This window comes from Primulina huaijiensis, chromosome 11 (assembly GCF_012295235.1).
Source record: "Primulina huaijiensis isolate GDHJ02 chromosome 11, ASM1229523v2, whole genome shotgun sequence".
Taxonomy (NCBI): Eukaryota; Viridiplantae; Streptophyta; class Magnoliopsida; order Lamiales; family Gesneriaceae; genus Primulina; species Primulina huaijiensis.
In genome coordinates, this window is record NC_133316.1 from 389,953 (window position 1) to 407,195 (window position 17,243).

Genomic DNA, 17,243 nt, shown 5'->3' on the forward strand with positions numbered 1-17,243 from the left:
GTGAGTGGTGGTCCTTTCAACCACAATCTAGTGACTTTTTTTTAATGGGTGGTTGAGTGGTCCATCTTTTCCACTAGTTAGTGGAATCTTCTTTTAGTGGTGGTCCATCCTTCACTAATGGAGTGGTTGGATCACATGTCTACTTTTCTTTATCGAGAAATATTTTGCTTTTGTATTGTCCCCGATGAAATTGTTTTTTGTGTCGTCTTTTATAACTTGATCCTGTTTCTGGAAGATGCTTCATGTCCTATCTGGGTCTAAAGCCCTTTCCAAACTCTTGCTCCTTTTGGTTTTGGTATTCTGGTCAGATATTTTATAACCATCTTCTCACATGAGCCATATTACAAAATTTTCGCCGAGTTTCTTCGCTCCCCGGCAGCTTGCTATTCTAAAGAAGATTTCTTTTCTTTTCAAATAGGTCTTCTGCAAAACTTGTTGTTTTTCCTGTCATGGTATCTAACAGGAACAATCCATTTACATAATTATGATAAAACTTAAATGAAAACTTGACTTTGTCCATCTCGGTTAGACGGACTCATAGACCTCATGCTCTTCTGGTAGAGATGTCATCTTCAGTTATTGAAGCAACAATGAGTGTTTCTTTTGTTGAAGGATCCTTGATAAATTTTTGAACATTTGTGTCCGGTCTCTTTAACTCGATAAAATGAAAGGCTTCGTGTAAGTCTTTATATGCTGGTTCTGGTACATTACTGAAAAAGTGTAACTCCAGAATTTCTCATCTGGACAAATATTCATTGTTTGCCCATGTTTAATGAACAGCTTCCTGGATCCATTTAGGTAAACCTGTGATTTCTGGGAAGTTGGGTAATGTAGTATAAACCGAGGCAAGAACCTTGAATTCATACCATGTTTTAATCTCATTTGGATATGAATTTGGTTTCATCCATACCCTGAGGTATTTTCATGATACATCAACCCTGATTGTGACTAAGTTAATGCTTATTCTCGTTTTTAATTTCTCTCAGCTTTGTTGATACACTTGAAATGGAGAAATTGCAGCTTTATTAATACCAACCTTGTCTATATTAGGTCTATGATTGATCTTTCTGTCTTCAATACTCGAGGTGAATGGTTGATTTGAAGACTCAAGATAAGGATCAGGAGTTTTAATTTTTGTTTCAGCTGACTCATCTGGGGATGATTCCGACTTAACACTTGTGCTAAGGGTATTTGAATCCTCTGCTCCAGGTATAGAGTCCTGTACTCGAAAACTCTCCATTTGTGAAGCCAGTGGCTTCTCAATGCCTTGGAGGATAGGCCTTTGTATTACAGACCGTAGCTGGGTACAAGCCTGTAAACATCATGTAATTCGATCAGAAACAATTCTCTTATCAGCTTGTTGTAGTCTGCCCGCAACTTCTGTATTTATGGCAAACTTGTTGAACTCGTTTTGAAGTATTTCAAGGTGTTCCCTCAAATGCCTCTGCATTTTTATGATGACATCGATATCATCGCTGTCCATCTTTTGTTAAAAAATCTGCAAGAATATTTCCATTAGATTAAATAATTACAATATCAAAAATATAATTTTAACATAAAGCTTGCCATCTTAACAATCTAGCCTTCTCAGGTTTAGATTTTATTCTAATTTTCAAGAAAACTTTTACATGTGTATTATCAACTTTTAAAGTAAATTTATTTGTTAGTAAAAATAATGGTCATTTTTCAAAACCCTTTTTTACTGCATAAAATTCATTTTCGTTGATATGTCATCTTATAGCTTCTGCTTCTGAGAAAAGTCCACTACAATACCTGTATGGTTGTTCTTCTTCTGATATGAGCTTGGTTTAAACTGCCGCCCACCAATGATCACTGACATCTGTGTATAATATCAGATCATCTTTATCCTGAGAACTAGCCATTTTTGAAAGATTTTTGCAAATCCTTGATTTGGCTAAGTCTTTCTGTGTGTTCTTCCGTTCATATGGATTTTGCATCTTTTTTCAACAATGGACTAAATATTTTCCCGTGTTTCGCTAGGTTCTTAATGAACATCCCAACAAAATTAACAACTCCTAAAAAGCTTTGAATTTGTTTTTTTTTTTAGTTTGTTTGGAAAATTTTGTACTTTTTCTACTATGTGTTCCTGCAAAATTATTCCAGACTCATCGATTTCTATTCCGAGGAATTCAATCTTTCTTGTGGCAATGACCACTTTGTTTTCAGATAGAACTAGTCCTTCTTTTTTACAAACTTTAAAGAAAATATCTAAATGCTTGATATGTTCTTTTTTATACGCTATTAAAACATCATTAATATAGACAAACATAAATTTGAAATAATATTTAAATAGATTATCCATTTTTTCTTTGAAATATCTTGGGTGAATTAGCCAATCTCATTGATAATACTTCCCAAATATAGTGTCCTTGTGATGTGAAGATAGTTGTGAACTTTTTTCTTTCTTCCTGCATCCGGATCTGATAGAACCCAGACTTACAATCAAATTTAGAGAATATTTTGGTATTGCGTATGCAACTAATTAAATATTCTCTACTAGGTATGAAATATCCATCAAACTCCAGAATCTTATTAATTTCCTGGTAATTAATAATTATTTTGGGTTTGTTTCTTTTTATATCACCATTATTTCTTATAAGAAATCCCGTACTGCTGTATGGTGAAATTCCTGCTTTGATTAAACCAAGGTCGAGATGTTTCTTGATTATAATATGCATTTTCCTTTGATCAACTATGTTCATTGAGATTGGTTTACATCTGACAAACTCATATTCCTTGTCTTCCTTAATTTTAAGGTTGTCTTGGAGTTGGTTCTTATCGCACCATGTCAAAGGATCTTCATTATAATTCTCTTTGATCTTTTTCTTGACATCTTCTAGGGATACTTTTAATTCAAACTCTACCTCATTTTGATGTAGATCTATCTTAAGGAATTTTATTTCTTCAGGTTGGAGGTCCTTATCGGCTCTTAATTGGAGCATTGTTTCTCAAAAATGTCTAGAATCCTTCATTTTTTGGTTCAGAAGTTTTCCTTCACCACGATTGTTGTGAAACTGGATTAACAATTTTCTGTAAAATGCATCTCTTAGTCTCTGAACTATGACTTTGTGATTACATGATGTTGTGAACACTAATTTCTTAGTCTCATTTTCTTGTGTATATGACTTAAACATTTATAGGAAATTGTTTCTTAACAAAATGTCTGCTTCTGTATCATGAAGATAAATCGGTGGTATTTTTAACTTATACCACGATGTTTGTCCGGCATCTCCGATTAATATTTCTGTCATCTTAATCCCTTTACATAAGATTAAGATCCTTTTAGAGAAATCTCTTCCAGCAATATGAGGTAATTATTCTTCCAATTTTTTTGGAAAAACTCCTCTTTTTGTTATACAGATTCCAGCTCATGAATCAATATAAGCAGCAAAATATTCTGCTTTATATTGTTCATATAACATCCATAATGAGATTTATATCGAGAATGAGCTAGTGGTCATTGGATTTTCCACATTCTATCCTCAGCCATGAACTCAATTCTATTTTCTAGACGTTTCCAAGGTTTATGCTCCTCGAGAAACTCTAGCCCAATAACCAATTGATCTGGTTCTTTTCCTGGGATTCCTTTGATATGAACTTCCAATTCTCCGATATTGATCATTCCTTGGTAAGTTCCTATCATAGGTTGTTCTAAATAATATATGGTATTACAAGAAAATTGATTCCTTTGTTTTGTAATATCAAATACTATTTTAACTTCCTTCTAACCTTCTGGACATCTAAGCTTTCCTATTGTCAAAAAGCTTTTAGCATCTGTTGGATTTCTTGGACAAATGTTTTTCCTCAACTGTATCTAGTAATTTTATCTCATTGAAAAGATAGTCTTTTTTATTCCAATTTAAGACTTTGATTTCTTTGTAGAATCGGTTTATCTTGAATCTGGATATCTGTTTCCTATATGAATGGAAACTCAACTCTTTATGGATAAATTACTTGAGCAACTTTTCCACATATCTCAAGTATTTTAATGAACTCATTTATAATAAAAAATTCTAAATGATGTGTATTAGATAGAGTTTATGAAATTTGATAAGTAATAGAATACGTTATATTACCCTCTTCATCAACCTTTTTTCTTTGAAGTTCTGATGCAACATCAAAGCTCGGCTGAAATCTATATCTGCCAGGTTGTAGGCAAATCTAGGATAAATCACTCGTACAATTTTCTCTACACATAGATTTCCTGAGATAGTTCCCAATACTAAATCTTGAACGTTACTCATTCGTTTATCGCATATAGTCATATCAATAGGTGAATATATTCCTTCTTTAAAAGTAGCTTTTATCATAATCTGGATTGCTCCGATATGAATCCAGGACATGGTTCGTGCTACTTCTATCTTGAATTTTTGTAATTCCTCCTTAATTTCTTCATAAGAAATTAATTGCATTTTCATTCTATTTCCCGTAAGTTTTATTGGAATTGTCATTACCTTCTGAAAAATTTATAAATTAGATGATGCTTTCTGTTTTTTAGGCCAAGATTTCATAAGAACTTTTCTACCTATCCTGCAGAGAATCCTTGATATCTCTGAAGACTAGGATTTTCTCTCATGATATTTTGGACCATGTTATGGGATATTATTGTCTAATTAAAAAAACAAGACAAATCTTCATGTGTTTCGTGCCGAAACACCTCGTCTTTTGTCAGATTTTGATTTTGTTCCATCATATTCTTCCTAACTCGAGACTTCGTTGTATCTTGACTATTAAAATAGTCTATCCCTATAAATTGTGTTTTAAATAGGGTAGACACTCTTCCGGCTATCTCACTAAGATATTCTCCGGCTAGAACGAACTTTTTGGTTTCCACCGAAGACATGTTCTAAGAAATTTTAACTGATCCCATAAGACTCATTTCTAAAAGTTTAATGAATCATTCTTTGTTGAGATCAAGTGTTCCTGCTGCGATTCTCATAGTTGATGTCCAATAATTTATGAGATCTTATCTGTTTTTGAAATCCAATACATCTAGGTTAAGCATAACCCCATAAGAATGTATATGTTCTAAAACAGATTTCCCATAGGGTGTTTGGTGCAAGGGAATTTGACTTATCCTTGACATTGTACCCGCTGGGTGTGATTCTCCGCCAGTATGAAAATCTGGTTGGGGTTCTCTCATGTTTATATTATGAGATCCCACACTTTCTCTTGGTGGTTCCTGATAAGATGACCAGGTTATGGTGGGTGGTTCACCCCCAGTTGTATTCATCTTTAGATCTACAACCTTGAGATTTGTAAAAGATTCTGCAAAGTCTTGGAGATCCTCGAGACCAATCCTCTCCAAAATTGTCATCAGATTAATTTATTTTTTGAGACTGTTTTAATTAGATTGATCATTTTTTCTTCTTCAGTTAAAGGTTTTAGCATTACTTTGGCCTTCCTTCTTTAGTGTAATAAGGGTTCGGTACCAAAAGATAATGGCAACCTTCTTTCTGAAGTCTTTTTACTAAAACTTGGTTGCTGTTCTAGGTTTTGAATTCTTGTTTGAATCTCCTTTAATGTTCCAATAATTTCTTCCTAGTTTTCAAAGATTTTGTCCACATTTTGTAGTACATAATATAACATATTGCCATAATTTTGTACTATTTTTTGAATTTTCTAAGATCTCCGGAAAATTTAGAGGAATACTATTTCTAGGAACCTGTTATTTTGAATAATTAGTTTACCTTAGAACTCTGATAAGTTCCTTTTTGTTCTTGATATCTAACCTTGGTTAGATCTTCCTGATTCAAATATTTCAAATTGTGGCGCCCCTAACCTCGCCACGTAATCATACAACATGTGACGTCATATGCTCTTTTCAACGACGTAATAATATAATGCATATACGACAAAATAGTGCAATCACCACACTATCTACGTCAGTGTAGGAGAAACAGTATAATAAATACACACATACAACTCAAATAAGACAATAAACTATACTGTCTCTATCTACTATAAACTACAGGACTGTTTGACTAGACACACCTAGTCTTTCACCACTATCCTGTTTCAAATCTTCGAATTCTTTCTCTTTCTTTTGTCGGGCTGCTATAGAAAAATATTTATCAAGAAAACGAGATCGAAACACATCCCAATCAACAATACGGCCTTGGGCTCTCAATCCGGCCTCAGTCGTCTGCCACCACAATAGTACATTCCTTGAAAGCTGAAATGTAGCCAATCGTAACCAAGCAGATCTAGCACACGGTGCAGTCACAAATATCTGCTCTATCCTCTCAATCCACTCCTCTGCTCGCTCGCCAGTCTCAGAGCTATCAAATCTCGGCGGAAGATAACTGCTGAACTGTGCCAAAGTCAACTCACCAGGCAATAAAGGCTGATCTGCAGGTGCCTGTCCCATAGGAGGAGGTGGCAATGGATTCATCTGCCCAAACCCACTGTCAACCTCGTCCGTTTCCTCGCATGGATGTACTTGTTCTCTAGCTGCCATCACTGGAAATCAAATTGTTAATCATAATATTTAATAATTACAATCCAGTAATCATCAGCACACCTTTCGCACGAAAGCACACGCAACTAAAGAACAATCAATCATATCGAGAAATCATCAATAACAAGTCAAATGCACAGACACACGCAGATAATATCGTCATCCAACTCCCTCATCACAAACCCAACTCCTAACCATCCCAGACATCTAACATATGCTCTGATACCACCTGCTGTGGGGACCCGGACGCTAATTCATTTCTTAATCATTATTTGGGAATAATTCAATCAATTAATATAACCAGGGTCTAAATTTTTTTTTTTAAAAATGCGGAATGTAATGGAATCATTCTAATATACATATCAGTATAACAGTACAAATCTTGTACAACGTTCGACAAAGTCAAACTAGGGTTCAACTTCTATATATCAAGTGTTGACACCTATCTACTTCTGAATCCGGATCACCACGCTAACTTGTCCTTTCTCTCATCCTCTTCTTGACCCTGATCCTGGCCCACCTGTTGTCATGCACACATACAAACACGACAACAGTCGGATAACTCCGGTGAGAATAAAATCCCAGTATAAACAATGTATACATGCAATGCATAAAATCATATACAAAAGCATAAACCATGTATCACAAGACATAAATCATAATTTATGACACATTAGTGAATACAGATAAAACCCTTGACTCGTCATCTCAGACTCGACTCATCTCTAATCTAGGGATCCCGGTTCCTGGATATTACAATATACCGAATCTACGCGATAGGAATCGATCCATTCCTAAGCAACATCGATATAAATCAAATATCCATTGTCTTGGTATATCCGCCATAGACTTGGCATATCCGCCAATGCCTATTCTGACAATGTGCAATGAGCCAATGATCACTCTGTCATAATCTAGCCCCTCTGTCAACGACTCTCACTCAATAGCTATCTGCTATTATATGCTTTTCTATAAATCAATAGACTAAGCATATTCATTCAAATAAGACAATAGTATGAAAACAATAACATACAAGTATGTGATTTAGGGAAACTCAAGTCCAATCTGACTTAAGTCAATCTCCCAGTTAACATTGATTTATACCTTTCTTTCGTTGGTTTCTGACTCAGTCAAAGTCTCGACTTCAAAGCTGTCAATATCAATCTGAAATGACATATCGAATAGGCACAATATCAATATTCAACTCAACTCAGATCTGTTCTTATCAATATTCAATCTAATTCAATATCGACGGCATAACGGTACAATAGTGATATCTCCGTCAACTCAGACAACAACAGATAGCAATTACAAAGCATAACCAGTAGTCAATACCATCCATAGTCTCATAAATGTGAATAATCTCAATTCAATATCTGAAAATTCATAATAATTCCATAAACAATCTGTTCTTCAATCTGTTCTCGATTCTACGATGTCTAATAGCTCCAAAACATCATATATCAATCATATATGATTCTGACAATATCATAATTTCAGATCATATCAAAACGTAATAAAACTTACGTCCAGTTGAAACTCTTGTCGAGAGGAATATAGGACTGAAGTCGGATTGAAAATCGGGCGGACGGATCTTTCGTAAACTTCAAATTTCTAAAAAAAGGTGCAAGGATTTTGCACAACTTTCCTCTGGAGTTTCTCTCGATTTCTTCTGCTGAATCTCAAGAGAAATGAAGGAAGTACGAATTACATACGTCCAACAAGCATGGCAAAGACAAGTGTCGAATTTCTGTCCAGCATGCCTCGCGCATATGCGCGAGACTCTCGGTCTCGGCGCCTTGTCTTCTCGGCTGCTCGCGCATATGCTCGCCTTCATCTCGCGCATATGCGCGAGACCTACTGTCTCGGCATATTTCAGTCTACCACGTCGCGCATATGCGCGCCCTCTTCTCGCGCAAATGCGCGAGGTTCTCTGCCTGCCTCGCGCATATGCGCGCCTCTTGTCGCGCATATGCGCGAGGTGTTCTGTCCTCGCACATACAATATCACATGCCAACTCAAATCGTGTCTCGGAGAGGTCCTTCTATAATCACATCAAGTCATAATCATTAATCTCCGATTAACATAATAAATATCTCGGGCATTACACAAAGTTTTGGAATAAATCATGCAAATATTTAATCTCGAACCTGAGTTCAGATTCATGTTATTTGAGAAAATTCTCGTCCTCAAACATTTAACTACACTGTAATAATAAATTTACATGTTTGAAATAATTTTACCTCGATTCTGATACCATTTTTTGGCCCAGTAAAATCAATAATTAAATTAAGACATATAAGAGTATTTTTATCATTTTATGAGCTTAAACAAAGTTTTTTAAAGTTAAAAAATTAGGACAAATTTAAGTTTGAGATTAGAGATTGTGCATTCAATGTAGGAGATTTATTGACTTTTGTAGTTTTTAAAAGTTTAGATGTATTCAATTAAGACTTTTACATAATCTATAGAAGTCTAGTGGTATTCAAAATAGACTTTCATAGAGTTTTAAAAAATCAAATTTTATTCAACATTGACTTTTAAAAACTCTATAAAAGTCTATAGGTATTCAAATTTTCAATAGACTTTTAATAATTTCATGGAATTCATTAACATACAAACATTAAAACATAATGTACAATTATAAATTGTTAAAAATTATATTTGGTTCAACTAAAGATTTGGATGGATTTTTAAAACTTCTAACTCATACACAAGCTATTTATTTCTCTCTTTGTCGATTCACATCACATCACCTCTCGTCTTATCTTCTCTCCTCTCATCTATCTTAATCAGTATCTCAAATTTTTGAAGTTTATCTCTATAAATATTTTCATCTTTCGTTTTCAAAATTTTCATTTTTTGGCTTATTGTTCATTTAATAATTTTTTATTTTAATATCATAGGAAATTTTGAATTCTAGAATTGATTTTGTGATTTTTAATTTATGATTTTTACAAATTAATGTAATATTCAATAATAATAAAAGATGATAAAAAAATGTCGCTTAATTCTTAATAATTGAATTGCCTCGCAACAACCATGATTTTTTAAAATCTTTTTAGCATTTTCAATTAATATGTAAGCTATGATATTTTTATACAAAATTATATCCAAACAATGCTAAATAATATTCTTTTCACATGTGTATTTTCAATTCAAAAACAAGGTTATAGATTAATCAATTGATGTATTTTAAAAAATTTACAAATATGCATATAAACCCACATATATACACATGTAAGGATTAAATGATTTAACTTTTAAATAAACAAATTTATTTATTAACATAAATATTGATAAATTATTTCAAACTGAATATATTATATATGTCAATTAATTATTGGTTCAAAGAAATTAATAAAAAATAATATGTTATAATCAAGTATAAAATTTATAAAATTCTATTAAAAAAAATTTCACAAAAATCTCGTAAAAAAATCTACATGAATACATATAAATCTGCAATATTGTGTAAAAATCAATAAAAAATCTATGAAATTCATAAATATTTATAATTTAAAAAAATCATTAAAAATCGTATTAATACACCCACTTGTATCAAACTTACCCAAATCTTAAACTACCTCAAATATTTTTACAAATATATTGTAATTCCTCGGCGCAGTTGCACACAACCTAATCCTCTGTATCTGGAAAAGAAAAACCTTCAAATTTCACAACATTCATCGAATTCTTCAACCATTATTACCCCGCGGTTTATAGGGTCCTGGAGGTGTCCGAATTACCGTATTCTCAATCAATCAATGTTTTCGCATGCTTGTTAGCGGTTTGTATCAATTGCCCTTTTGTTTTTGTTTTTTTTTTTATTATATATTTTTCGTGGTTTTGCATTTTTATGGAGCATCATAATTTCAGTTAATGTGCTCTTTGATTTTTCCAATCTTCTGCTGTGTGTTTGAGCTGAGCGTAAAATTGAAAATCTCAACGTTTCTGCAGTTTTAGGGTTTATTTGGTCGCCGCCCAAATGCTGCTTTGTCTTCAAGTTTCATATGCATTATTCTTAGCAACCGCCTTCTTTCCTCTTTTTTTTTTTTTCACCCAGGACTATTAAAGAATTGTTGATCTTTTTGCCGACAGCTGGGTAGCACATTCCTTTTTGCACTCGTATTCTTATATATGTTTCAACCTACACTCAAACGTTTGAAGAATATCATTAATTTTTTTATTATTACATGCTTATGGATTTTGATTCATGTTTTCACTATTATTGTTGGCTATTACAAAATAAAAGCTAATATCATCCTATGATGTAGTTATATGTGTTTAGCTGCAAATTCGTGGTGCAATGTTGGAGCCCTTGCTAGAAACAAATCTCTAAGCTCAAAGTCTCGTTGTTTCTTTTTGCGACTTTTCAGGTTCACAAGTGCAGAGTATCTTGTTAATTGTGTGAAAACATGTCTTCTGGTCTCACAGAAGAGAAAATTGAGGAGCTCGAGTTTAGGTGGATTAAAAAAAAGGGCGTGGGGAGCAAAAATAAAAATGTACAGTTTTATGAATCATTTGTTTATGATGGCGAGGAATACCATTTATATGACTCCGTGTACATGAACAAGCATGGCGAGCCCCCCTATATTGGAAAGCTTGTAAAAATTTGGGAACATTCCGAGGCAACAAAAATGGTGAAGGTTCATTGGTTTTTCCGGCCCAGGGAAATTTCTAATCATCTAGGAGATACTGGAACGCTAGAGAACGAACTTTTTCTGGCCTCTGGTGATGGCAGCGGCCTTGCGAATGTCAATCATCTGGTATTTTCATATGAACTTTGTTTTTGTCTGAAATCTATACTAAATTATTGATTTTGGTCTATTAATTCCCTCATTTTTGTACTTCAATCAACATTTCCCTTGTTATACATATATATTTCATATTTTGTTTATTTCATATTTTGTTTATGTGAGTCTGATATGATCCAATCACACAGTTAAAGATTTGAGTAAGTGGATTGTGGGATCACTCTTCAAGCGAGTTTTGACACCAAGAATTGAAGAAAATAAGAAAATGAAACCACAGGGAAACTAGAACTCATTCATTTTTCTTATCTTCCAATTGTAACAACGAATACATTTATGTCTACACATGTTAACCAGTGACGGCTTGCAAAACCAAATACAAAAGTCAAAACTAATTACAAAGTTCAAATGTAGAATAGAACTATAAACTATGTAGATATGCTCTGGCTGTCAAACAACCGTATCATTCATTCCGATTTAAAACTACGTTGTCATCAAAGTGGAGTGTGGAATAGAGATGGAATGAGTAGACAAGAGTCCAAATGTGGTAGTTTCAGGTGGATGTATCAGACGATGAAGCAAAATCTTTTTTACACCAACAGGACTACACGAGTAGCAACAATGACAAAAAAAAATCTTCATGATCAAGGTGGGATCGGTATTTTAAGTAAACCTGTTTTAGTGTAGAGCTTGGAAATGATGTAAAGAATAAGATCGGACACGTGAAGAAAAGATTGTGTATCTTCAATAGTACGATCTTCGATAGTACGTGTGGTACTTATGTGCATTGGTTCTAACTCAAATAATTGGTGGACCTCAGATTTTTGCGACAAAGATTAAAGGTGTGGCAATGTCGCAATGACATAGAACACAGTGCATTATCATTATCATCATTCAATGTAATCGATTTTTGTTTGCACGTGGACTTCTTCTTCATAAGACATTCGAGTGACTTCATTTTCATGTTGTTTCCACGTTGTGCAATCATTGGACATTCAAGGGATAAAAGACTCAACAATTGGATTATAAATTGTAGTTTTGACTGAGTTGGATCATAGATGAAAGTGTCGTTACTTGATTGGTTGTGTTGTTACTGATTGGGGTGCGCTTCTAACTGAACCCAATGAAGGACATTGAGTCCTAGTTTCGGTTGCTAAATCGTTTTCCTCTTATCGCTTCTTTGAAGCCATTAAGAAGCTTATTTATGGTTGTTTCTTGTCACTCAGTCCATCACATCTAAAATTGAGAATGAAATATTTCGCTCATTTCAATTTCTGTAAAGCTATGGGAAATTTATATGGAGTTCTGCAAATCATGCAAGTCCAAATAGATAGTTTGCAGATGTAAAATGTGATCCAATTTGTAGTTCTCTAAGTTGGTCATGCTCATCGATTACAATGGAGCTAGAACCTTTCATGTTGAGATTGGGATTGTGATTCCTCATTTACAAGTCATAGAACTGATAAAACTTGTGAAGGTTTAGTGTGTTGAGATTTCAATTCCTCTGTGTAAGCTGATCAAAACTCTGGGGGAGGGGTTGTGAAAGAAATTCGTGTTGAGATTTCAAGTCCTTTGTGTAAGCCGATCGAAACTCTTGGGGAAGGGGTTGGAAATGAAATCAAAAGCAAACAATGTGTTGATTTCTTAAGAGTGATTAAAAAACTCTCCTAGAATTCTATTTTTCCTTGAAGAGCAAATGCTCTCTTTCATTGCTACGATTGATCCCCTGCAGTCGAGGAAGGAGTGACATCATAATTATTTCATTAGATTTGGCGGTCAATAGTGGATTCAAACGAGATTTCGTGTCCAGGTTTGGACTTCTATTTGGTTTATGTTGGGGGTGGGGGCTTCTGAATTTTGGTAAGTTAATCCCCTGCAGTAGAGGAAGGAGTGGTATCCAAGTCTTTGGGTTAGATTTGGCGGTCAATAGTGAATTAGGTTTAGGCCACTGTTTGGTTTATGTTGGGCTGTCGCAGTTACTCATTGGATGGGCAGGCTGCTGAATTTTTTCATCTTTATGTGAGCCCAAACGTGACGTGTCCATCCTGTCAACTAAACTCTACCCGACAAAATTTGGCGAGTCAATAGCCAACATTAAATTTTTACGTTTGAAAATATTTGTGTTTATTTTTAGTTTTGGCGTGAAGCAAATTTGATGACCTGCTCCGTCATAAAACTTGTTTCAATTTTGCTCTTGATGTGTTTTTCATCACTTCTTTGACCCTCCAATGCATCTTGCCATAAAAGATGAGCCACATAAAATGTTATTTTGTGATTGAATGGCTGTCATGCAAAACTGGTAGACAACTTTGATAGTCAGTGGAGTGATTACTATTTGAGGTGAAGAATATATAGTATTTCATAGTTATTCAAATTCCATAACTCTCCACCTAGGTTCAATGTGTATGGCTTGGCCCTTGCTCTGTATGGAAGCCAATGCTTAACCCTTAGTACATCTCATGCCTTGGACAGAAGCATAAGCCTTGGTGCACTAAAAGGCTCAATGCATACTTTAAGTGCATACTTTAAATCCAAATTGAATTTAAAGGTGATATTAATTTTCTCTTGCACTCTTAATAAATATTTGTTTTGTTGTAGTTTGATGGTTGGCAAACTAGATACCAATAAAGTGTGCATCCTTCAATAATGATCATTCCTCACTTTGCTCCTAGGCTTTATGATAATCTTGTATCTTGCATCATCAATAACTACAATAGCATCCATACAAAAGAGAATGACTATCATAAGACACGAGCAACATATAGTGCTGATCTGTAGTGGGGAGTGCCTTCTATTTCACGCAAGCTGTATGGAGTGTTTGGTCTGCCTTTAGCCTATTTTACATAAAGTATTGTTGGCTGTTGAAATGTTTGGGCTAACATCAGTAAAGAACTTTATGGAATAATTATACAAGGTTGATATTCATGCGGAATCTAAAGAATGGTTGCTATTTTATGAAGTAACTGCATCTATGTTGATATCGTGTTTTATTATTCTTCCAAGATTTAGGCATATTCCATGCTTCAACTTAAGGGTACAATTGAATCCAAACTAAATATGTAGTTTCAATCAATCAAATTCTTAATTTGTTGGGATTAGAATATGTTCAGTCTTTTATTTTTATATTTTTTTCCCAAATATTTGATATATTTCCTAATTAGCGTGCTTATTTTTTTTTGAAGGGTGAGTCTCCTGTTCCTATGTAACAATTAACATATGCTTTTTTTAGGAAACAATAATTTATTAATATAAGTTTTTAATTACAAAAAGCGGATAAGAGGTTCACGCATGATGTGGTAAGAACTGAGGTCATATTAACATAATGCAAAACTCCAATCCCTATACAAATCTGAGACCGAAAATAATTTAAACTCGACTGTCTTCGCACAAAACCTTAAATTTAATCTTGTCTTAGCACTCTTAAAACGAATCTTCTTGATTATAAAAAATCCTCCTATTCCTCACCAACAAAATAGACCAACATAAACAATGAACCACCACAACCCATAGTTATTTAGGACGCAAGGCGCACTAAAGCGCTAGGGTACTTTGGAGCCTGAGGCGCAAGGCGCAACACAAAGCGCACGCTTTATCGAAGTAAAGCGCATTTAAGATAAATTTTAAAATTCAATATATATAAAGTGATTTATACTATAAATAAAAAGTTCATTAATAGATAATGTAACTTAAATTATAATCAGAAAAAATTAATCATTTAAAGTTCATTAGTAAATCATCAATTCATAGTATATTAAAAAAAATCAAATATCTAAATCATCAAATTCTTGTTCAATGTCTGCAACTATATCGTCGTCGTCGTGGCAATGATGAGTCATGAGTGTAGAAGAAATTAGATTAAAAGTTTGTATAAAAGATTACACTATCATCTTAATCATCAAATTATTTATCATCCTGCTCAACTATCATCATCATCGTAAAAGAAGGAAGATTACAGTAAAAGTTTGAATAAAGGACTTATGAAATTTCTGTTAAAAAAATCTTGCATAAATGAGCGATAGTTTTTTTAATCATTAAATAGCCACGAGCTTTGCTAATTAAGCTTCAAAATTGGTTGAGTTCGAGTTAATTTTTATTCACCTACAAAATATCAGTCTACTTCTTTAAAGCGCACACTTTTGCGCCTCTCGGAGCCTCGCGCCTAGGCAGAGGCGCACGCTTTAAGCACGCTTGTTTCAAGTGTATTACCCAGGCGCAATGGGTGCGCCCGGCTGGGCCTGTCGCCTAGGCGCAACCAGGCGCACGCTTTTAATAACTATGCCACAACCCAAAAATTATACCCTTTCTTCCTCGATTAAAACCAATATCTGCTATGAATAAAACCTAAGTTGATGTCGAAAATACCCAAACTAGGCCCAACTCCGCCAAAGCTTGGACCAATGCGAGCACGTAAAAGTGCATTGAATGAGCAAGTGATCATGGGTCTCCACCTCTTGCCAACATATCATACACCAACTTGGACAAAGGGAACAATCAGGGTACATTTTTTGCATCATCTCGCACGGTAATTTTCCAAGCACTGCAATCCACGAGAACACTTGAACCTTGGACGTAATTGGTGTTTTCCAAATGATTTGATAAGAGGAAAGGATTGGAAGCTATTAACTGAGAAAAAAGATTCGAAGAAGGGTTCGATAGAAAACAACCCAAAGAATCCCAAGCCCACTTCCTCATGTCATCAGATACCTTGATCAAACTTATCCTATCCAATAATTCTAACAAGAAGCTTAAATCGTTCCCCTCCTCAACCCTCAAAGCCCACCAAAAGTGCAAATTCCAAGAGTGGTTGGAAAGATAAGATGTGGAATCGGAGCGCAGAAAGTGCGAAATAGGCTGATTTTGTGCCGTAGAAATCTGGAATAAAGTCGGAAAATGATCCTGAAAAAAAGAATCCCCCCATGGTGAATTTCATTTTGTGGCGAATTTATTTCGTGTTGTAGGAGGCTGGCTGTGATGGTTGATTGTAGTGAGTCAAAACTTCAGGATGGATTTTATTGCAATTGATTTTTTCTTGCTGGAGTCTATTTGGGAGATTGAATTATTATGATAATTACTTAACTTTATGGTGAACTTAATTGAGGCGAGTGACCAGGGATTTACTTCAAAAGCATTCTAAAAAGAATATTTATGTATTTCACTTGTGTAATTTGAATAGATGCCATTTCAGCTTGAGCTTACCAACCAAAAGGTTCCAACCTCCATAACCTAATGAAAATGTTCATTGATTTTATCTACTTAGGATCAAGATTGAGAAGTGATGACCAACACATATTGTTTTGAAATGGTTTAATATTTTCTTATGTTTAACTTACAGTAGCATGACATATACATTCTTGTGAAATTATTGACACTTTGCTGCAATAGCTGTAAATATAGATATGACATTCTAATCATGTGACACCTCAAGAAAAATGTGAAATGTAGAGATAGAAAATTTTGAAATATGTCTTCCCCTCCCGATTGTGAATACCGTCGGTTGCCATCCTCTTAGGAAGTAATACTCTGACCTTCGCCGTTCATTGCCGACCATCGCCGACCATTTCCGACCACCGACAAAGGAAACGACTATCTTTGTCGGAGATATGTTTTATCCTTTTCGCTGCTCACCTACTCTGTTGGTTGCCATCCTCTTCTGCCGGCATCCACTTACTCTTGTCATTCTTCGCCGACCATCGCCGACCATATTCGACCACTCACCATCCTGTCCGGCAGGTTGTTTACTCTTTTGTCTCCTCCCAGAAAATAAACACTTCTATTTTGTTGTCTAAGTCATTTTGCGAAGCTCCTGGTCTGAACATTGCCACTCAATCCGATTACCTAATACGTTCACCATCCTCAGATATGTTTAGGAGGGAGTTTAGTAGTTACCATACTGCTAAGGCAGTAGAGGAGGTTAGAATAGAGCAAAAATTATTTCTAATCTCTTTGGGCAAAAGGGGTGATTCTATTTGCGTGACAGAAAGAACTATGAATGCGAGTTACATGCTGGA

At 34.6% G+C, this 17,243-nt stretch overlaps 1 protein-coding gene across 3 annotated transcripts in view; it reads left to right on the forward strand.

Annotated features, from left to right (window-relative positions):
- The first annotated feature begins 10,073 nt into the window (after nucleotides 1-10,073).
- LOC140987965 (protein ANTI-SILENCING 1) overlaps nucleotides 10,074-17,243 on the forward strand; it is a 32,564-nt gene continuing 25,394 nt past the window's right edge. For 2 of the 3 annotated variants that reach the window (XM_073456770.1, XM_073456768.1), the window contains exons 1-2: nucleotides 10,074-10,271; nucleotides 10,861-11,250. In XM_073456770.1, coding sequence (XP_073312871.1) covers nucleotides 10,900-11,250 — 351 coding nt within the window. In that variant the 5' untranslated portion in view covers nucleotides 10,074-10,271; nucleotides 10,861-10,899. Of the gene's footprint in view, nucleotides 10,272-10,335; nucleotides 11,251-17,243 lie in introns of those variants that run through there. The other variant, XM_073456769.1, reaches the window with a different exon arrangement.